Source organism: Sparus aurata, chromosome 18 (genome assembly GCF_900880675.1).
Source record: "Sparus aurata chromosome 18, fSpaAur1.1, whole genome shotgun sequence".
Lineage (NCBI taxonomy): Eukaryota > Metazoa > Chordata > Actinopteri > Spariformes > Sparidae > Sparus > Sparus aurata.
The window spans coordinates 24017082-24033975 of record NC_044204.1 but is presented as its reverse complement, the minus strand read 5'-3'; the positions used below and the strand labels follow the sequence as shown (position 1 = coordinate 24033975).

General features: G+C 41.2%; 2 protein-coding genes across 3 annotated transcripts; both read right to left on the bottom strand.

Moving 5' to 3' along the window:
- Positions 1-787: 787 nt before the first annotated feature.
- On the bottom strand, positions 788-6760 carry prpf19 (pre-mRNA processing factor 19). Its single transcript, XM_030396334.1, has 16 exons — positions 6546-6760; positions 6203-6352; positions 5716-5792; positions 5092-5233; positions 4862-4935; positions 4692-4757; positions 4563-4604; positions 4387-4461; positions 4189-4264; positions 3957-4066; positions 3652-3807; positions 3450-3519; positions 3190-3363; positions 2862-2944; positions 1751-1856; positions 788-1638 (listed from the first exon to the last, which is right to left on the bottom strand). Exons 1-16 carry the CDS (start codon positions 6562-6564, stop codon positions 1541-1543), a joined length of 1518 nt encoding a protein of 505 aa, XP_030252194.1. The 5' UTR covers positions 6565-6760; the 3' UTR covers positions 788-1540.
- Positions 6761-7215: 455 nt separating this feature from the next.
- Positions 7216-16219, bottom strand: LOC115568759 (uncharacterized). Of its 2 annotated transcripts, none has more exons than XM_030396331.1 (11): positions 16088-16219; positions 15625-15682; positions 13465-13479; positions 12634-12764; positions 12416-12551; positions 11221-11505; positions 10715-11053; positions 10418-10599; positions 8890-8991; positions 8678-8776; positions 7216-8599 (listed from the first exon to the last, which is right to left on the bottom strand). In XM_030396331.1, exons 2-11 carry the CDS (start codon positions 15674-15676, stop codon positions 8387-8389), a joined length of 1554 nt encoding a protein of 517 aa, XP_030252191.1. In that variant the 5' UTR covers positions 15677-15682; positions 16088-16219; the 3' UTR covers positions 7216-8386. The 2 variants fall into 2 exon arrangements, with proteins under 2 accessions (XP_030252191.1, XP_030252192.1); XM_030396332.1 differs by having other exon boundaries at positions 13465-13480; positions 15632-15682.
- Between the last annotated feature and the right edge of the window lie 675 nt (positions 16220-16894).

Sequence of the window (16894 nt, the reverse complement as noted above, 5' to 3'; positions counted from 1 at the left end):
TTTACTTGAGTATCTCGATTTTCTGCTACTGTGTACTTACACTCCACTACATTTTAGAGGCAGATATTGTACTTCTACTCCAATACATTTAGTTAACTTTAGTTACTAGTTACCTTGCAGTTGGTGTGCTGCATCAGAGCCCGCATCTTGTTATTAGAACGTTGCTGGTTCGATTCCCCTGGTCTGCATGTCGAAGTGTCCTTGGGCAAGATACCGAACCCCAAACTGCTCCTGATGTGCTGGGTGAGACCTTACATGGCAGCCATCATCATCTGTGTAAGAATGTATGTATAAATCACTGTAAGTCGCTTTGGACAAAAGCAAAATGCTCTAAAATGTAAATGATGCTTAAGTGGTTACTTCAGAACTACTTGCATAGGTGACTTTCCTTTTTATCAAAGGAATATTTTAAGAAGAAGTATGACTTTGGGTACTTTATACAACACTTCTGCTAATATTTTAGATCCCCTCCAGATATGACATATAGAAAATAATCTGCTGGAATAATTTGTATGCATTTCTTTCCACAAAAAAAGTTGAAGGATTCATTAAGACATCATCAACCATCCTCATCAGATGAATGTGACAACTGCCGTCCATCATTTTGCACAATGAAACTATCAAAGCAAGTAAAAAAAAAAAAAAAAACAAGAAGCAAAACACTCATTGGAGTGTCATGGGGAGGACTTAAAATAACAAACACCAGTTATAGTTTAAATCTGTCATGGTGTGATGAACAAATTAAAATCACAAGGCATCTACGGGCGACTACACAACAAAGCACTGATATGAAACGGATATAATTTTTATTCCTGTAGTGGACACAACGGTGCCCTCGATTTGACAAACAGATGAATGGCAATACAAAAGATATTTTATTTTATTGTAAAAGGACAAGAGTTGCAACAGGTATAATAGCAAGTAATGAGAAATATACAATTGAAAAAAGACCAATGTTTAAATGAAAACAAATGAAAGGGTAATGAAAGTAAAGGGAGGTTAAACAAGACTACATTTTTTCACAGAGGAACATGAATCTCATACACCTGTTCATTTTCTTCTTAGCTGTATTGTACGTAACTACAAAGTATTTTCATGTCACCCTAAAGATACTGTAATGAAGCTGGTCTACATTATGGATCAAAGCAGACTGCGGTCACACCAATTAGTCCCAGCAGTGTAATATAACACTGGAGTATTATAAGCATCTTTAGATCCCCCCACACACACAAAAAAAACAAATACTACAGCAAAATCATATTTTCTTGCAAATCAGACAGGAATATTACACTGGCTTCTGTATCTTTCACGTCATTTACACTTCAGTCTCACAAACATGTCGTCCTAACTGTGGTCATTCTATGGGATCTCATTTATGGACAAACACTAATGAAGCAAAGTTAGCAGTGATTTTTTGTTGTTTTTTCTAAAAATTACAGGTCTATGCCAAATCAGTGTCCAGGATGGTGACAGCTTAGACATAGACAAGCATATCCTCCTCTCAGTTGTTTTCCTCCCTTCATCCTGTATTTATCTTTTTCTACAAACTGTAAAACTTGAGACTTCTGTCCATTCCTGCAGAGGTCAGGAACTGGGCGTTTTCTCCAAAGGCCACTCCAGTCACCAATCCTGAATGGTCTACAATTAGAGAGGAAAAAGAAAAGTCAGAAATCTGCTACTTCCACAAAGCAAATACTATGTGACAACTATGTGAAATGCAAACTAGAGACTAGGCATTTTTTCCACTCACCTGTGAAGTTGAGGACCTCAGACCACTGCTTGCAGATGTAGACACGGATGTCGGAACCTCCTACAGCCAAGTAGGTACCACTCTGGTCAAACACGAGGGACTTCACCTGCAACAGAAAAACAAAGGAATGAGAATCAGAATCACAAAAGGTGTGAGCTTCAGAACAGCAGCAGCCAAGAAAAGAGGAAAGATCTGATGCAGTGGTAAAATGTACAAAATTATTCCCTACATGCTCTCTGCTGCAGTTAAATTTACAGACAGGATATATGTGGATCAAGCATATACTTCCTGTTAGTATCACTGATCACGCTTACTTTTAATTACCTAAGTCTGAGATGACATGAAAGACTGAATTAGATGCAGAGGTTAAGTGCTAGCCTGGTTCTCTTGAGTTATAACAACCCACCTTCCAGCACATACTTTACACATTTTAATAAGAACCACCTCCAAAGGGGTTATGTTTTCAGCTGTGCCTGTTTGTCTGCGGGATTACACAAAAATTACCACATGGATTTCAGTGAAACTTGGATGGGGAATGGGTCTTTGCCCACAACAGACCCCAGCAACTTTTGGTGCAGATCCTGATAAAGAACATATCCAGGATAACATCGTGAGATAGGGTGTTTTTCAACATTTACGTCAATTTCTCAGGGAATAATGCGCAGATCCTGATGGAATAAATCTGGCATATTAAGGGTGCTGGCATCTATGAGTGATTACAATCTAATGCAGATCCTCATAAAAATCTGGATCATATTTAAATATAGGTTTGATTGAAGTAAAAGAAACTGTTGGGCCCTGGCTGAGGAATATGCTGTATTGTGTGGCATTCTAGAAACCACATGTATGTCGTTTGTTTAATCCATACTAAAACAAGTGCCAAGTTGTTGTTTTACATGCAGTAACTATTTCTCTCCAAACCCAGTAACTTCCTAAATGTCATCGCAATGAGCCAAGAAATAGATTCAGTCTTTCTGCTCAAGCTTCACTTACAGTGTATAATCATGAGTACAGAATCAATCTTTTCATCCAACTCTGAGCAACAAAATTAATTCCAAAATCTTCAATCCATTCATGTCATAGACGAGAGATGATGATCTTTCATTTTTACCTCATAGTTGTTGTCCAGAGTGATGGTCTTGAAGTTCTTCAGTTTCCTCAGATCCCACAGTTTCAGCGAGCTATCCTGGGCACCTGGCGTGCAGCAACAGACAAGGATGTTACGGCATTTTAAACATTAAATACATAGTTCCAGATCTTTTTAGTCGGAATCAAGGGCTGAAGATGACCTGAGGATAGGTCAGTATATCAGAGAAGGCCTAGTAATGTGATGTGTGCAGAGTTTTCCCCCCAATATTTCTGCAGCATTGCAATCTGATGAACACCTGCACATCAAAGATTAACCAGAACAATGTAAAGGTGCCATCAGTAGTACTAACCTGTGGCCAGATAGTATCCGTTCTCAGAGAAAGCAATGGAGGTGACGGGGCCAGAGTGGCCTGGGAAGTTGGCCACATTGGTACGCTCCTTCAGATCCCAAATCTTGATTTGGGAATCAGCAGTTCCGGTGCCAAAAATGAGACCATCAGGATGGAACTGAGCACAGGTGAGAGCTGAAGGGGAGGGGACAGAAACATTAGCACCTGGAGCAGAAGGTCATTTACTAACACTGCCTAGAAATGAACATAGAGAAACTTACCACAGCCAGCACTTTCATCAGTGACTTTGGTAAGGACTCTACCAGTCTGGATATCAGAGAAGGCCCAGTACTGCACAACACAGAAGAAATTAAATATGAAGACAGTGGTGTCACACAGTTAATCACTGAAGACATCGCCTGTACTTAAGTGTTAAATATAGCACGAGGTCTGTTTGCATTTTTCGTCGAATTGCTCACACACCTGATCCTCAGAGGAGCTGAGCAGGTAGTCCCCAGTAGCGTGCAGGGAGAGTCCAGTGACGCCTGCATCGTGAGCACGCACCACCTGGACACAGTTGCCCCCGGTGACGGACCACACACGGATGGTGTTGTCTGGAGATGCAGAGAAGACCACGGACTAGAGGGGGAAACACAGCAAGGATGCAAGGGGTGGGAAGAAGAAAGATGCGTAAGAATAACAGATCATACTGAACATACGTGCGGACACAGAACTGGTTTATGGAGAACGACTGGTGTGGTTGATGTTTGTATCCAAGCAAATGTTACCTGCGATGGATGGTAAATGACAGAGGTGACCTTCTTCGTGTGACCCTTCAGTGTTGCCACAATCTGCTCCTCGTTCTTGTCAAACACCACCACGTTCTTATCAGCTCCACCTGACGAACACAAGAGGATCGATATCAGATTAAGTCTTCAGAATTACTTGTAGCATGTAAAGAAATCACAAACACCTTTTAAATGGCAAGAAACAGCTGAGGAATGGATTAGACAAACATACCGGTGAGGACTTTGTTGGTGTCTGAGGGACACAGATCCAGAGCCAGAATACCAGGGACACTGGCACTATGAAGACCCTGAAGGCAACAAAGAGAGCTCATGTTGACACTATGCACATATCAAATCCATCAGAATACTTTTTCAGACTTCTGATTAAAAAAAATTAACTATTCTCGAACATATAGAAATCTAAACTTACAGCATGTGAGGCAACTTGGCGGTATTTGCTGAGATCTTCAGCTCTAACCAGCTCTTCTGGCACAGTTTTTCCTCTCTGGGAGGAAAAAGTAAAACAGTTCAAGGAGTGTGACATTATATAACACAGTATCACAACAGTTATAGATAATGTAGCAAAGTAAAAGGGCAGTATAATACCTTCTTTCTTTCTGTAGTGAGGATGGTAGCTTTGTCTTGAAGCTGCAAACAGAAAATAGGCACACTGATAAATAAATGGAAAGTTTATATGAATAATGATTTATGCAGTGGGGGACAAAAAACCCATACCTTCTGGATGATCTCTGGGGTCATTCCCACCTGTTCACTAATCTCCATAGGCTCTCCACCAGCACCCTGAAATACAGATAAGAGATTGTCAAGAGGAGGTATGTTAAAATCTTACAATGATCATTTCTGATCAGTATGTTATCCACTGGCATTAAGAGTCTGTCACTCACTGCTGCTGCTGGCTGAGAGGCTGGGACAGCCTGAGGGGCAACCAATCCAGCCTGGGGCTTGAGGGTGGCAAGAGCTGCGCAGAGAAAAAAAAAATCTTGTAAGGAACACATTGTCTCACAATATTATACAGTGCTCACGTTGATATGGAGCATATTCTGGAGAGTTGATGTGCTTCACGACTGGAATGAAGCCCTGCAGTAGTGGACACGAACACTCGCATCCCACTCACCTTCTCTTGCAGCAGTGACCTCTTTGGTGAGTCGAGCAATGACTCTGCAGGCGGCATCATGTTGATAGAGGGCGTGGGACAGTTCTTGGCGAGTAGTCTGCAGCTGCTGCCGCAGGGTGAAGCTGTGAAGCATAACAGCATCCTAAAACAGAAACGAGAAAACAGGATAAGGAAACTTTTCTTGTTGACTGAAATCAATATTTTAAAAAGGATAAAGACCAAACAAAAAAAGCACCTCATACTAATTATATATATATATATATATATATATATATATATATATATATATATATATATATATATATATATATATATATATATATATATATATATATATATATATATATATAACAAGCACATTTGCAATTATCAATTTAGCAAATAATCCATGGAGGCTCTTACAAAAACAACCAGAGAGATATGTGTTTTAATTTCTCAGTCAAGACAGAATATGCACCGCATTGTGAACTACTAAATCCAAGATTGGTGGATTTGGCTCCAACTCAGACCTTAAAAACATCTGACTCCTGATTCAAAACAGCTATTCTGGGAAACATTATCCGTATGAAGGTGTGTTGTTGCGGATTTCTCTTTTGCCACCTCCACAAGGTCAACAACACTTACCCACTCATCTTGAAGAGACTTGAGAATGGCAGGAATGCTTGTTGCTGATGGAGCCTTTGGTCTAATAGGATGAGACACTAAAACAGAAAAGTTGCTCATGTTAGGAACAATCAGTCTCACACTTATTCATTCATCAAATTAGTCTTGTCCACAAATAGCACTTTTCAAGACATGATGGAATAAAGGTGCAAGTCACACTTGCTGCATGTACATGTGATATTTCTGCAAACATACCTTCAGAAATCACAATGGCTAAAACACTGGTCAATTAAGCACGTTATCAACAGACACAATGCTTGTCTTCAACTATTTCAATAATCAATACGTTTTTAAGACAACATGTCAAACATTCACTTGTTACAGCTTCTCAGTTGTGATGATTTGTTAAACCGCTCTCGCATAGAACTGTCTTATTTTTAGCTAAGTGATATGTTTCGTAATAATCTGGCACTTGGGTGTATTTCTCCAGGAACTCCATATAGTTTACCTTTAATATCTACGAGCTGCTCCTCAGACAAGGGTTGTCCGTTCATCGGGTCCGTCCCATTCTCTGCGATGTACTTCTCGATCAGCCTGCGCTCAAACACCTGGTTGGACACCGGGGAGACGCACGGGTGCTCCGGCACCTCGTTGGAGACTATGATAAAATGCAGCAACAGCTTAGAAACCACACGTTTGCAACAATGAAACAATCACAAGCAAGATCAGGGAACTACCATTAGTGGAAGGCGGCACTGCATGGCCGCTAACGCTAGCTAAAGTAGCTAGTAGCATTAGCGCTAGCTAACCTCCACTGCCTCCGTCATATGAATGAATTGAACTCCACTTACTTGCACAAAACAAAGACATCTTCCCGACGCAGTCCTAAGAGTCTCTTGTGAAGATGGGATCACGCTCGTCCTGTACTTTTATAGTTATTACCGCTAATGTTGACTTAACTTATGTTTTACTCAAATTGTAGGTAACACGCTGTCCTTTCATTGCCGCTACAAACGGGCTTCTTCTTCTTCTTCTACGGTTTCCGCCACTCTCTGGTCGTCACAGCGTCACCATGGCCTCACTGCCCTCTGCCGGCCGAACACACCACCGCTCTGATCAACGCACCAAAAACTGGGGCTGAATTGAAGGCTTACATTTGACTGCTTGTCATTTATCAAGCAAAAAATTCAATTAAATTAAAATAAAAAACTTTCCGTACACAGCTTCTATAATGGTATGAAAGCCCATCCCCGCATTGGTCCCAAACCAAGTCTTTATAAAAAGCAAGTGTAATTATCAATTGTCATATTTGTGAGATAGAATACCTAAATAATAAGTCAAAAATCATAATTATGAGATTAAAAAAATGTCTAACTAATGAGTAAAGGTAAAGTCATGATAATGAGATAAAAAAAAAAAAAGTACATACAAATGTAAGTATTTTCCTTAGTTAAACTTAAAAATAAAGTTGAACATATTGGGGATTTGGCCAGTCATGCAGACACATAAGTAAATTTATCATTTTACCGTGACCTTTGGGAATTTAATTGCACCTTTTGAAACTTTGACAGTTTGACAACTCTGACATTTTATATGCGGCTGTGGCTCAGGGGTAGAGCCAGCGTCTTGTTATTGGAAGGTTGCTGGCCCAACTCCCCTGGTCTACATGTCGAAGTGTCCTCGGGCAAGATACTGAACCCCAAACTGCTCCTGGTGTGCTGGTCGGCACCTTGCGTGGCAGCCACCGCCATCAATGTATGAATGTATGTCTGAATTATTAAAAGTCTCTTTGGATAAAAAGTGTCTGCTACATGCCCTTAAATGTTATATACAAACATGACAGAGATAAAAACAAAAAAGAGATAAATCGATGATCAAAATAATCCTTTGTTCTGTCCAAACATTTGGTACAATGGAGAAAATCATCTCAAGTGTGTGTGTGTGTGTGTGTGTTAAATATAGACCTACATTTTATTTTTAGTTTGAGAGACGACATTTCGATAAATCCAAAAATATCACAAGCAGCAGTCCATCCTCTTCTCTCACTAGAAAGATTTGGTGATGAGATATTATCCTGTACACAAGGTCCACAGATTAATAGGCTATTGCAATATTTGGTGGAATATATAACATTTTACACAACTATCACTACAGTTACCTCGAGGGTAAGTACACTATATCGTTACAAAAATTGTTGAACTGCAGAAAAGGGAATTAAAAAAGTGATAATTAAAACGTTGTTGCAGTCAGGAATAGTTGAACGTGGTGGACGGAGAAAAAACAGGTCAGCTTACTCTATATAATATGTACAGTACTGAAGAATTCCCTTTTGCAAACGTTTGTATCACAATTCTAACTTCTAAGTAGCCCTAGAGCTCACGTTTCTCTGACAAACACACCGTCACGCAGCAAATCCAGTGCAGATCATATTGGTCCTGAGGGTCCGGAGGTAGGTAACAGCACAGGAGATTTCAGGCGCACCACCGACAGTGTCAAGAAATACTTAACATGAGACAGGGAGGCTAAAGCTCGACTAACACTTCCGAGAAAAATTACTTGAAAAAGTGGCATGCCATATTGATTCTGAACCATTAAAACTAGGCTAAAGATGCAAAAGGCACAGGTGAGGTCTTTCTTTTCTTCTCGTACTTTCATCTTCCTTTCCTCACTTTGGCTGAGACTCTCCGTTTTATTAGAAGTTCAGTTTCTCTGACGTGTAAACACTGCAGGATTCAGAGGTGTCCGTGTCTAGTGGCAGCGTGGAAAAGTATTGCTGTGATTCGCTCCGTCTTTCGTTGTCTTTCTTGATCTGGAACTGAATGCAGTCCTCGGAGGAGTGGAGGCAGTCTGACACCCCGGGCACCGCAAAGGAAATCCTCCTCTCTTCCTCGTTAGCTGTTCCCCGCTAGGAGGAAATGAAGATGTTTAGATAATCTTTTAGTCTGTCACGTGTGAATTACTCACAACTTGAGCGTGGCATCACCTCAGGAGTCGAATTATGACGAGGGGAGCTCCCAGTTGCTGATCTGTGTGCTTCCTGGTTCTGAGCTCTGGGAGTTCCTGTCATAACCGGACTGTAACCCTGGAAGAGACGAACGGCGGCACACAAGCACATGTCATTCAGTGTTATTTAACATTTTTACAAACAAAGAGACAAAACCTACTGATTCATTTAAATCATTCAATCAGCCTTACACTGTGAGTAGGACTGGCTCTCGGGGTCCATTTTCTCGGTGTTCCAGGCTGCTGAGAGTGACCGTAGAAGCCTGAGGGCTGAGGGCTCGGCTGGCTGTAATCCTGCAACACACAAACACACACACACACACAAAACTTAGCACAGCCACTTGGTTTGGTAATACAGTCTTAATTTATGTATCCTTCAGATGTCTTTTTTTTTTACTTCCTTTTGCTGAAGAACAACATTCTTATTTGAGACCTGACAGCTGATTTCATTCATCATCATGAATCTAGATGCTGTATCGTTGGCAACTGGACTTGTTTCAGTTTTTTGAAGATGTTTCACCTCTCGTCCTAGAGTCTTCTTCTACATTATTAAAGTGAAACAAACTCACATGCTTAAGCTTTGATGCTGGGTGTGAAACCTGAACTTTGAAGTTACACCATCACATGAGATGGGTGAAAGATTAATTCAGCACTCCAAGGCTATTCCATCATTCGCCCCCTGTCTGTATGTTTGAAGCTTCAGTATGGACCCTTTGTCTCCCTCTCGGGGCAGTCGGGTTTCTCTGCCATTAGCCCTACACAGTTGCCATGGCAACTTCAACAAAAGATGCAGCTCCAGGTGTTTCCAGTGCAGCGCGTGTCCACTGACACAACATTTAAAATTCAGAGAGATTTATCCTGAGGATATGGGCTTAATCAGCTATGTGTGAACGTCTTCTGCAATTGCCTGAATACACAAGACTGTTCCATACTCCAGCTTTAAGTTGTATGTCTGTTTTCATTACTATATATTGCCACAAAAAAAGGAAGAAAAAAAAAAAGACAAATGACTTGATTCACATTTAGGCGCCTTTATGAGGGATTTTCAGTTTACAGGCAATCAATAAGATGAGTGCAAAACCTATTCCTGCATGTGGTCCATGCTCTGGGCTCCATGCTGCCTTTGTGTCGCCGTTAAAATGAGGAAATAGAGGTTGTGGTACAACAATCATAAAATATTGCTTAAAGACCAAAAGACTTTCAGAGAAAATCAAGAATTTACTAGTTACAATTCCTCCCATGCTTCCAATAAAGCGTTATGAGATGGATTAAATCACTGCAAATCTCCAAAAAGTCTCTATTTATAAAGAGTCAGAGTGTAGTGTTGTGTTGTAGTGGCCCCGTGAGTGCCGTTGTTATTTATCTGTTCCAAACTCTGTTACACAACCCACCTTTATGTAACAACAAACACTACTTCTTCTCCCACCACCATTTCATTTTATCTTTTCATTTTAACTGAACTTATTTATTTATGTTTGCGTGCTCTATGTGGTTTCTTTTCATGTATTTCTAACCAGGAAAATGTGAAAACAGCCGGAAACTGCATGAAAAACGAAAATAAAATCACTCTCTCTATATAATTATATGTGTATGGATCCTGTATCAGCATGTGTGTTTTTTTGGCCTCTGTGTTTGCATTATATTAACAAGGAGGGTAAAATAAAAAATAAAAAATAATAAAAATCGTCTTCTCTCGTCTTGATTCTCCTGATTTTCTCACCTGGATGTTGACCCTCGGAGGGTTGGCCGGGGGCGTACGGTTTGCTCTGAGGCCGGCGATGATCTGCGTCAGGCTGCAGTTCGGGTACCGCTTCATGAACAGGATGAAACCGGCCAGTGACACGAACATGCCAGAAGGGACAGTGATGGACTTGAGAAGTGCGCGCCATCTGCCTCCTTTTTCTGCAGAGAGCGGACACAGAGAGAGGGATGATGGATATCAGAGCGAGGGGCGACAGTGGAGGAAGCGAAGAATTCAGTTACAAAGAAACTAAGAATTTAAAGACGTGCTGCTCACCGAGCACATGCAAAAAGGTGGAGGACACCAGGTTGCCATCTCCATCTCTGATTTCATACACTCCATTGTGCCTTGAGGTCAGCCTGGCTATGACGACCTCATTGATGGTTCCGTTCCTGCCCAGGGAGATGAGGCCCCTGTAGCGCATGTCGTGGTCCGTTACCTGGCCCTCGCGGATAAGCTGCACAGGGCCACGAGGGGGCTTGGGGTCAAAAGGGCCCAGGGAGGATTCGTCAGGGTATCGGCTGGGGGTAAAAATGAGGTGGGCATGAGGGATAGGAAGAAAGAGGGGCAGGTTTAGAGACTCCTTGGTGTAGCGGGTGACATTGAAGGAGTGTCCTGGAACGACATGCAGGATCATGAACACAGAGAGAGGAGCGGGATGAAATGTATGAGAGGGTGTCAGATGGAAAGGGAAAGATAAAACATAAATGTTACAGTTGACGGGATCCTGAAGTTATTCATCAGTCAGCTTCTTAAAACTCTTGTCTTCCGTCTCTGCTCACCGCGGACAGTGAGGGTGCTGCGGGACACCACCTTCCCCGTGTCGTCCCTCATGGTGTAATTGCCTTGGTCCGCCTGCGTCACCCTCTCGGCCACCCAGACCTTCCCGCCGCGCAGCAGCCGTCCCCGGCCAGCATTGCTGGTCTCGGGGTCCGTCCGGTTCCAGAGCACAACTGGCATGGCCTCAGGTGGAGCTCCGCGAGGGGAAAACTCCAGTTGGGAGCCATTTTCAGGGATGTTGTGCTCGAAGTTCTCCCCGTAGTTCCTGTGGTAGGACTTAATGCATTCTGGAGCAGGAAGAATGAGTGAGGGTTCACAGAGATCATCAGCAATGGAAGGCACATTTACCTGAAGTTCAATTCTGAGAGGTGAGTGTTTCAATTTTATGCCGCTTTTTACGTTAAAGGGGCTCTCTGGAACAATCTGTAGCAATTACATATATCAATCACTTTGTTATTGGCAATATATGAGCAGATTGTAATATGACGTGAACAATGATACCTTCCCTGTCTCTGTGTCTTTGCCTATACAAGCCTGTGGATGATCTGTTTCAGTTGTTTAATGCTGCTAGACTGTGGATTTCTTTGTGAAGGATGAGGGTCAGATTTCGTCTCAGTACCAGCAACAGTAGCCAACACTAGTTCAGATATAAAGATTGCTAATTCAAACCAATGACCAGCATCAAGCACGACACTGGTCCCACAGAGCCCCAATAAGTTCCTATATTTCAGAGGGAACCATTTTGATCTACTTCATTGACAGGTGTTGTTACGAACTACTGTTCAGATTTAAAAACTCTGCATAAAAAGCATGACAGGCAAGTTTTCAAATTCTTTTGGCTTGTAACCACTTACAACAAAGCAGTTTTGAGTCACTTCCCCTCTAAACATATCAGCTGTATTCATGTCAATAATTGTTCAAGTTCTGAATAATTAATCCAAAACAATATGTTTTAAATGAAAAACAAGAAAAAACTCAAACTTAGAGTAAATTCGCGAAAAAATGGGAATTTATTGTCATCTCTCAAGCACTCATCTTGCGACTATCTTGAAAGGGATTTCAAAACTGTTATTTCTTCACAGTCTCTTGATAATTTTAGTCAATTTCTGAATGTGTTCATCTCAAATTCTGACCTTTAATTTCAGGACAGTAAAGGAGGCAGCTGATGATTGCGATAAAATAAGGAAACTTTCTTACCTGAAACAGTCAGATGAACAGTCTCGTAGGTGAATCCAGACGACAGTTTGATGGCATAAAGTCCCTGATCAGCATGAGTCACTTCTTTCAGGACTAACATCTTGTCTCTGGTCCACTTAAACCGCGGCTCCCTCACCTGCAGTCGTACAGTAAACAGGTTTTACAAATCTGGACACGCAACAAAGAAGAAAGACAAGCAGGGACACACTTCCACTCACTGTGGTTTTGTCCAGCAGGACACGCCGCGGTTCGTCAGAGTCTGGTGTGAAAATCACCATTCTGGATGTGGAGTACACAGGCAGACGAAATTCCTTCCCGGCACACACCATCTGGGCTTCCTCTCTCTCACCTGTCGAAGTGGAAATAGAAAATGAGCAACTGTGGATAACACGTTTCATAGGTGAAGATTATAATAATAATAATACATTTTATTTCATAGGCGCCTTTCTGTCACTCAAGGACACCTTACAGTAAACAAAGACAATTTAAGCCACAAAGTACACAAGAAAAGAAAACAGTAAAAATTGACAGAAAATTCATTTAACTAAGAAAGGTGATCTTAAACAGGTGTGTTTTGAGTTTGGACTTGAAATCAGATAGTGTAGTGATGTTCCTTATTTCGGGTGGCAGAGAGTTCCAGAGCCGGGGAGCAGAGCGGCTGAAAGCTCTGCTCCCCATGGTGGTGAGACGGGCAGGGGGGACAGTCAGCAGAATGGAGGAGGATGAACGGAGGGTGCGAGAGGGAGTGGCGATATGGAGAAGATTGGAAAGATATGGGGGGGCAAGATTGTGAATGGCCTTGAATGTTAGCAGAAGGATTTTGAAGTCAATGCGGGACTTGACCGGGAGCCAGTGGAGCTGCTGTAGGACGGGAGTGATGTGGTGGATGGAGGGGGTTCTGGTGATGACACGGGCAGCTGAATTCTGGACCAGTTGAAGTTTGTGCAGGGATTTGTGGGTGAGACCGGAGAGGAGGGAGTTGCAGTAATCCAGACGGGAAGTGATGAGACTATGGACTATTATGTGATAAAATGAGGCATATGACTCACCCAGTACAACCCAACCTGCGGAGAAAACAGAATGAACATGATTAATTTCAATCTTCTTGAGCAAGATGCTTAGAACTCATTAAAATATCAATGAGGAAAATATGGTAGCACTTTGCTCATACAGTCTCAAATCATTCAGTTGCTTTCAGTCACATATAAGAGCACTCTAATGCCAACAATGACCTCCTTCTAGCTTCTCTATTAGATTTAAGCATGGAGTCTAACTTAAGATTGTTCACCTAGAAACTTGAGCAGACCTTAATGTTCTCTCTCTTGTAGCAATAAAATCATAATCTTCTGTAGTTCTGTTGAAGTGAGGCGTCCTCCAAGGTTCTGCTCTTACACCACTTTTTTTCTCATAGTCAAGATATACTGAATAACCTCAACAGTTTAGGTAGTCTTGCCTGACTTTTTTTTTACGCAAATCTGTTTGTGGACATTTGATGGCAAACTGCTGTTTGGCTGCCTGGCAAAACATATAAAGGCTGCTGCTCATAATCTCAGTGTAAATTCTGATTGGATCTCTGACTTGATGAAGTGAAGAAAACGGTCATTCATACTTTTTTTGAACATTTCCTAAAAGTGATATAAATTGGTAATTTTTCGGATCTGGACCATTTTCATGCACTTTACACTGATATATGTCAAGAGCTTCTTTCACTGAATCCAATTGATACAGAAATCAGATTATTACCGCCACACCAATAAACACTAAATAATGAAATCAGCGGCCATTATAATATGGAGCGAAATTGCTTTCATTGATATAACAAGGGCAGAATTTACAGTCAGTGTATGGCTGTGTGCACCTTTAAAGTTGGTCCGTGACCACCAATGACAGAGAAGAAGAAGAATCAGAAGAAGAAGAAGAAGAAGAAGAAACTTAAAACAAAAAGGTAATCATCAGCAATCTGTAAATTACAACTTGCTATAAATCACACTGTGGATTAACTGAGGCCTTGTGTGCCTCTCCGTCTCTTTAGCTTCGCTGTCTGTGCTTGTTATTCCCAGGTCTCAGCTGGGGGACGGGGGGCTGATCCGGCCTATCCTGTCTGAGCCCATCAAGATTAGACAGGCTACATTATAACACACTCCTTTAAAAGAAAATGTTGATGTGTACTTTTATGTTTTATTGTAATTGTAACCTCTCAATCCTTGCATTGTCATATTCTACAATATTCTACAATATTTTCATGTGATCGCATTGTTCGTTATTTCGGTTAATTCGGCACAATTATTCACCGAACCTGTACCTTACTACTATACAGCCACATCAGCGTTACTCCAGCTGTCAAAAACAGCAAAAATAATCAGATCTTGTGTTAATCTGAGGATTTAATTAAACAATCAACAGGGTGACAAATCTGGAGTGCCACTTTTTCTCCCCCGGATTTATCAACATCTACAACTGTGGAATAGGTACATTATATTATAAAAAAAATATAATAACATTTTCATGTGTAACTACACACAATTTACCAGCGTCGGCTGTCGACTAGAGAATTCGAAATTTGCCACCCTATTAAAGGTGCATTCAGTAGTTTTAGGGAAGACAATTTAATGAGAAGAGAACGATCTTCATAGACTGTTTGGTTTTTTTTTGTAATGCCTAGACAAACTAAATAAACAAACTCTTTTTGTTTTTTATTGTGGAATAAACTGAAAACTGACCTTAAAGTACAACACAGATGAATACTGTTTTACTTTGTTTATATGAGGCAGACCCTGCCACCTGTCTGGCTTCAAACATATTCCTTGTTTTCCGCTGAATAAACAGCTCGTTTATGCAGTTACAGAAAAGATAAATATTTCTCAGTTTGTATTATTACCTCATTAACATTGTAAATATTAAAATGCTGAGTTTGAGTTTCTTCTCCAAAACTACACAGCGCCCCCTCAACGACCTCATTAGAATGATATATGATAGCTTTAAGTCTCATCACAAACGAGAAGTCAATAAGATGATAGTTTATCAACATTAATAGCTACATTATCAGGATAAGCACCTGCCAAAGGGGATAGCCTGTGAGAGTGGACACGGACATGGAACACATTAGAAAATGATGAATTATTAATCATTGAAGCCATTATTGTGTATAATTATGAACACCAAAGGGAGTCTTATTCAAAGTGGTGTCAAAATGATATCCTTGCACTCACCCACAGCCAGAGGCAGGGTGAAGAGCGCGGTGAGCAGGATAGAGGAGGACATCTTCTCCTGCGAAGACAGACGAGATCATTTTTAATCTACAATGATGCAGAGAGGAACACGGGATTGACATGCGTGCCCACCCTCTGCAAAAAAAAAAAAAAAAAAAAAAAAAAAAAACAGCAGCGGGGACATGATCATCGATCAACAAGCCACACAAGAGGGAGCTCGAAGACCACCGTGAGGATGTTTCTGCAGAAGGGACACACGCGTAAATCCAACACATAATCAATAGTGTCACCCCATGATCCGTTACGCCCTGTCTGCTGTTTGAAGTCACGTCCACTCAGGTGTCCAACATGTTTTACCAGCCCGATGACCAACATTCACAGCGACAGAGAGGCCATCGGGCCGTCAGTCGCTGATAAGGTCCAAACGATCAGCCGGCCTGAGGAGCGTCTCCTCAGAACTCACCTGCGGGATGTGCGAAGAACAAATCCACCGCTGGATGTTTAGAAATGTTTATGTGGATGGAGCTAAGAGGATAACAACGTCCTCTGCAGAGTGCGCATGGGCACTGCCCGCCTTCAGTTATTTATGGCGACGGTGGGTTCTATACTGAGCAGCTCTTACGCAAGTTGCGTCACACGTTGGTTTTGTCGGTGTACGTGAATAAATACGCTGTTGGCGCAAGTTGGAAAGTGGGGTACTGCTGATGGGCTGCGCGACATGTTCACAGGAGACATGTACTGACATACAAGTCTGAGTTACTTATTTATTTGAGTATCTCCATTCAGTGCGACTGAAGACACTTCTAATTCACAACAATTCAGAGGAAAATATAGAACCTTGTACTAAACTACATTTAATCGACTGTTTTATTTTATCTTTTTAGATTATGATGTCATTGATTAAACTAACTAGCAATAGGGCAAGTTTAAATTAGTCCAGCAGTAATTCACTGCATACACTACACGTTAATGCATCAGTATAATGTAATATAATATACTATAATATAATATAATATAATATAATATAATATAATATAATATATAATATCATGTAATGCTGTTTTCCTGGATTATGAGTAACCGTACTTTAGATGGTTTAGGCGTAGGCTAGAGAGTATTTTAGTAGACCAGTGATTCAACCTTTTTAACATTTGGTCCGTTCTACTGATCCCTAATCACAGGTTGTGGCATTACATTTGATTATGAGAAGTTCAACCAAAGAGTAATTTCTCTCCTTTGAATTGTTTAAGCTGAATGAATTTAAGAGGAG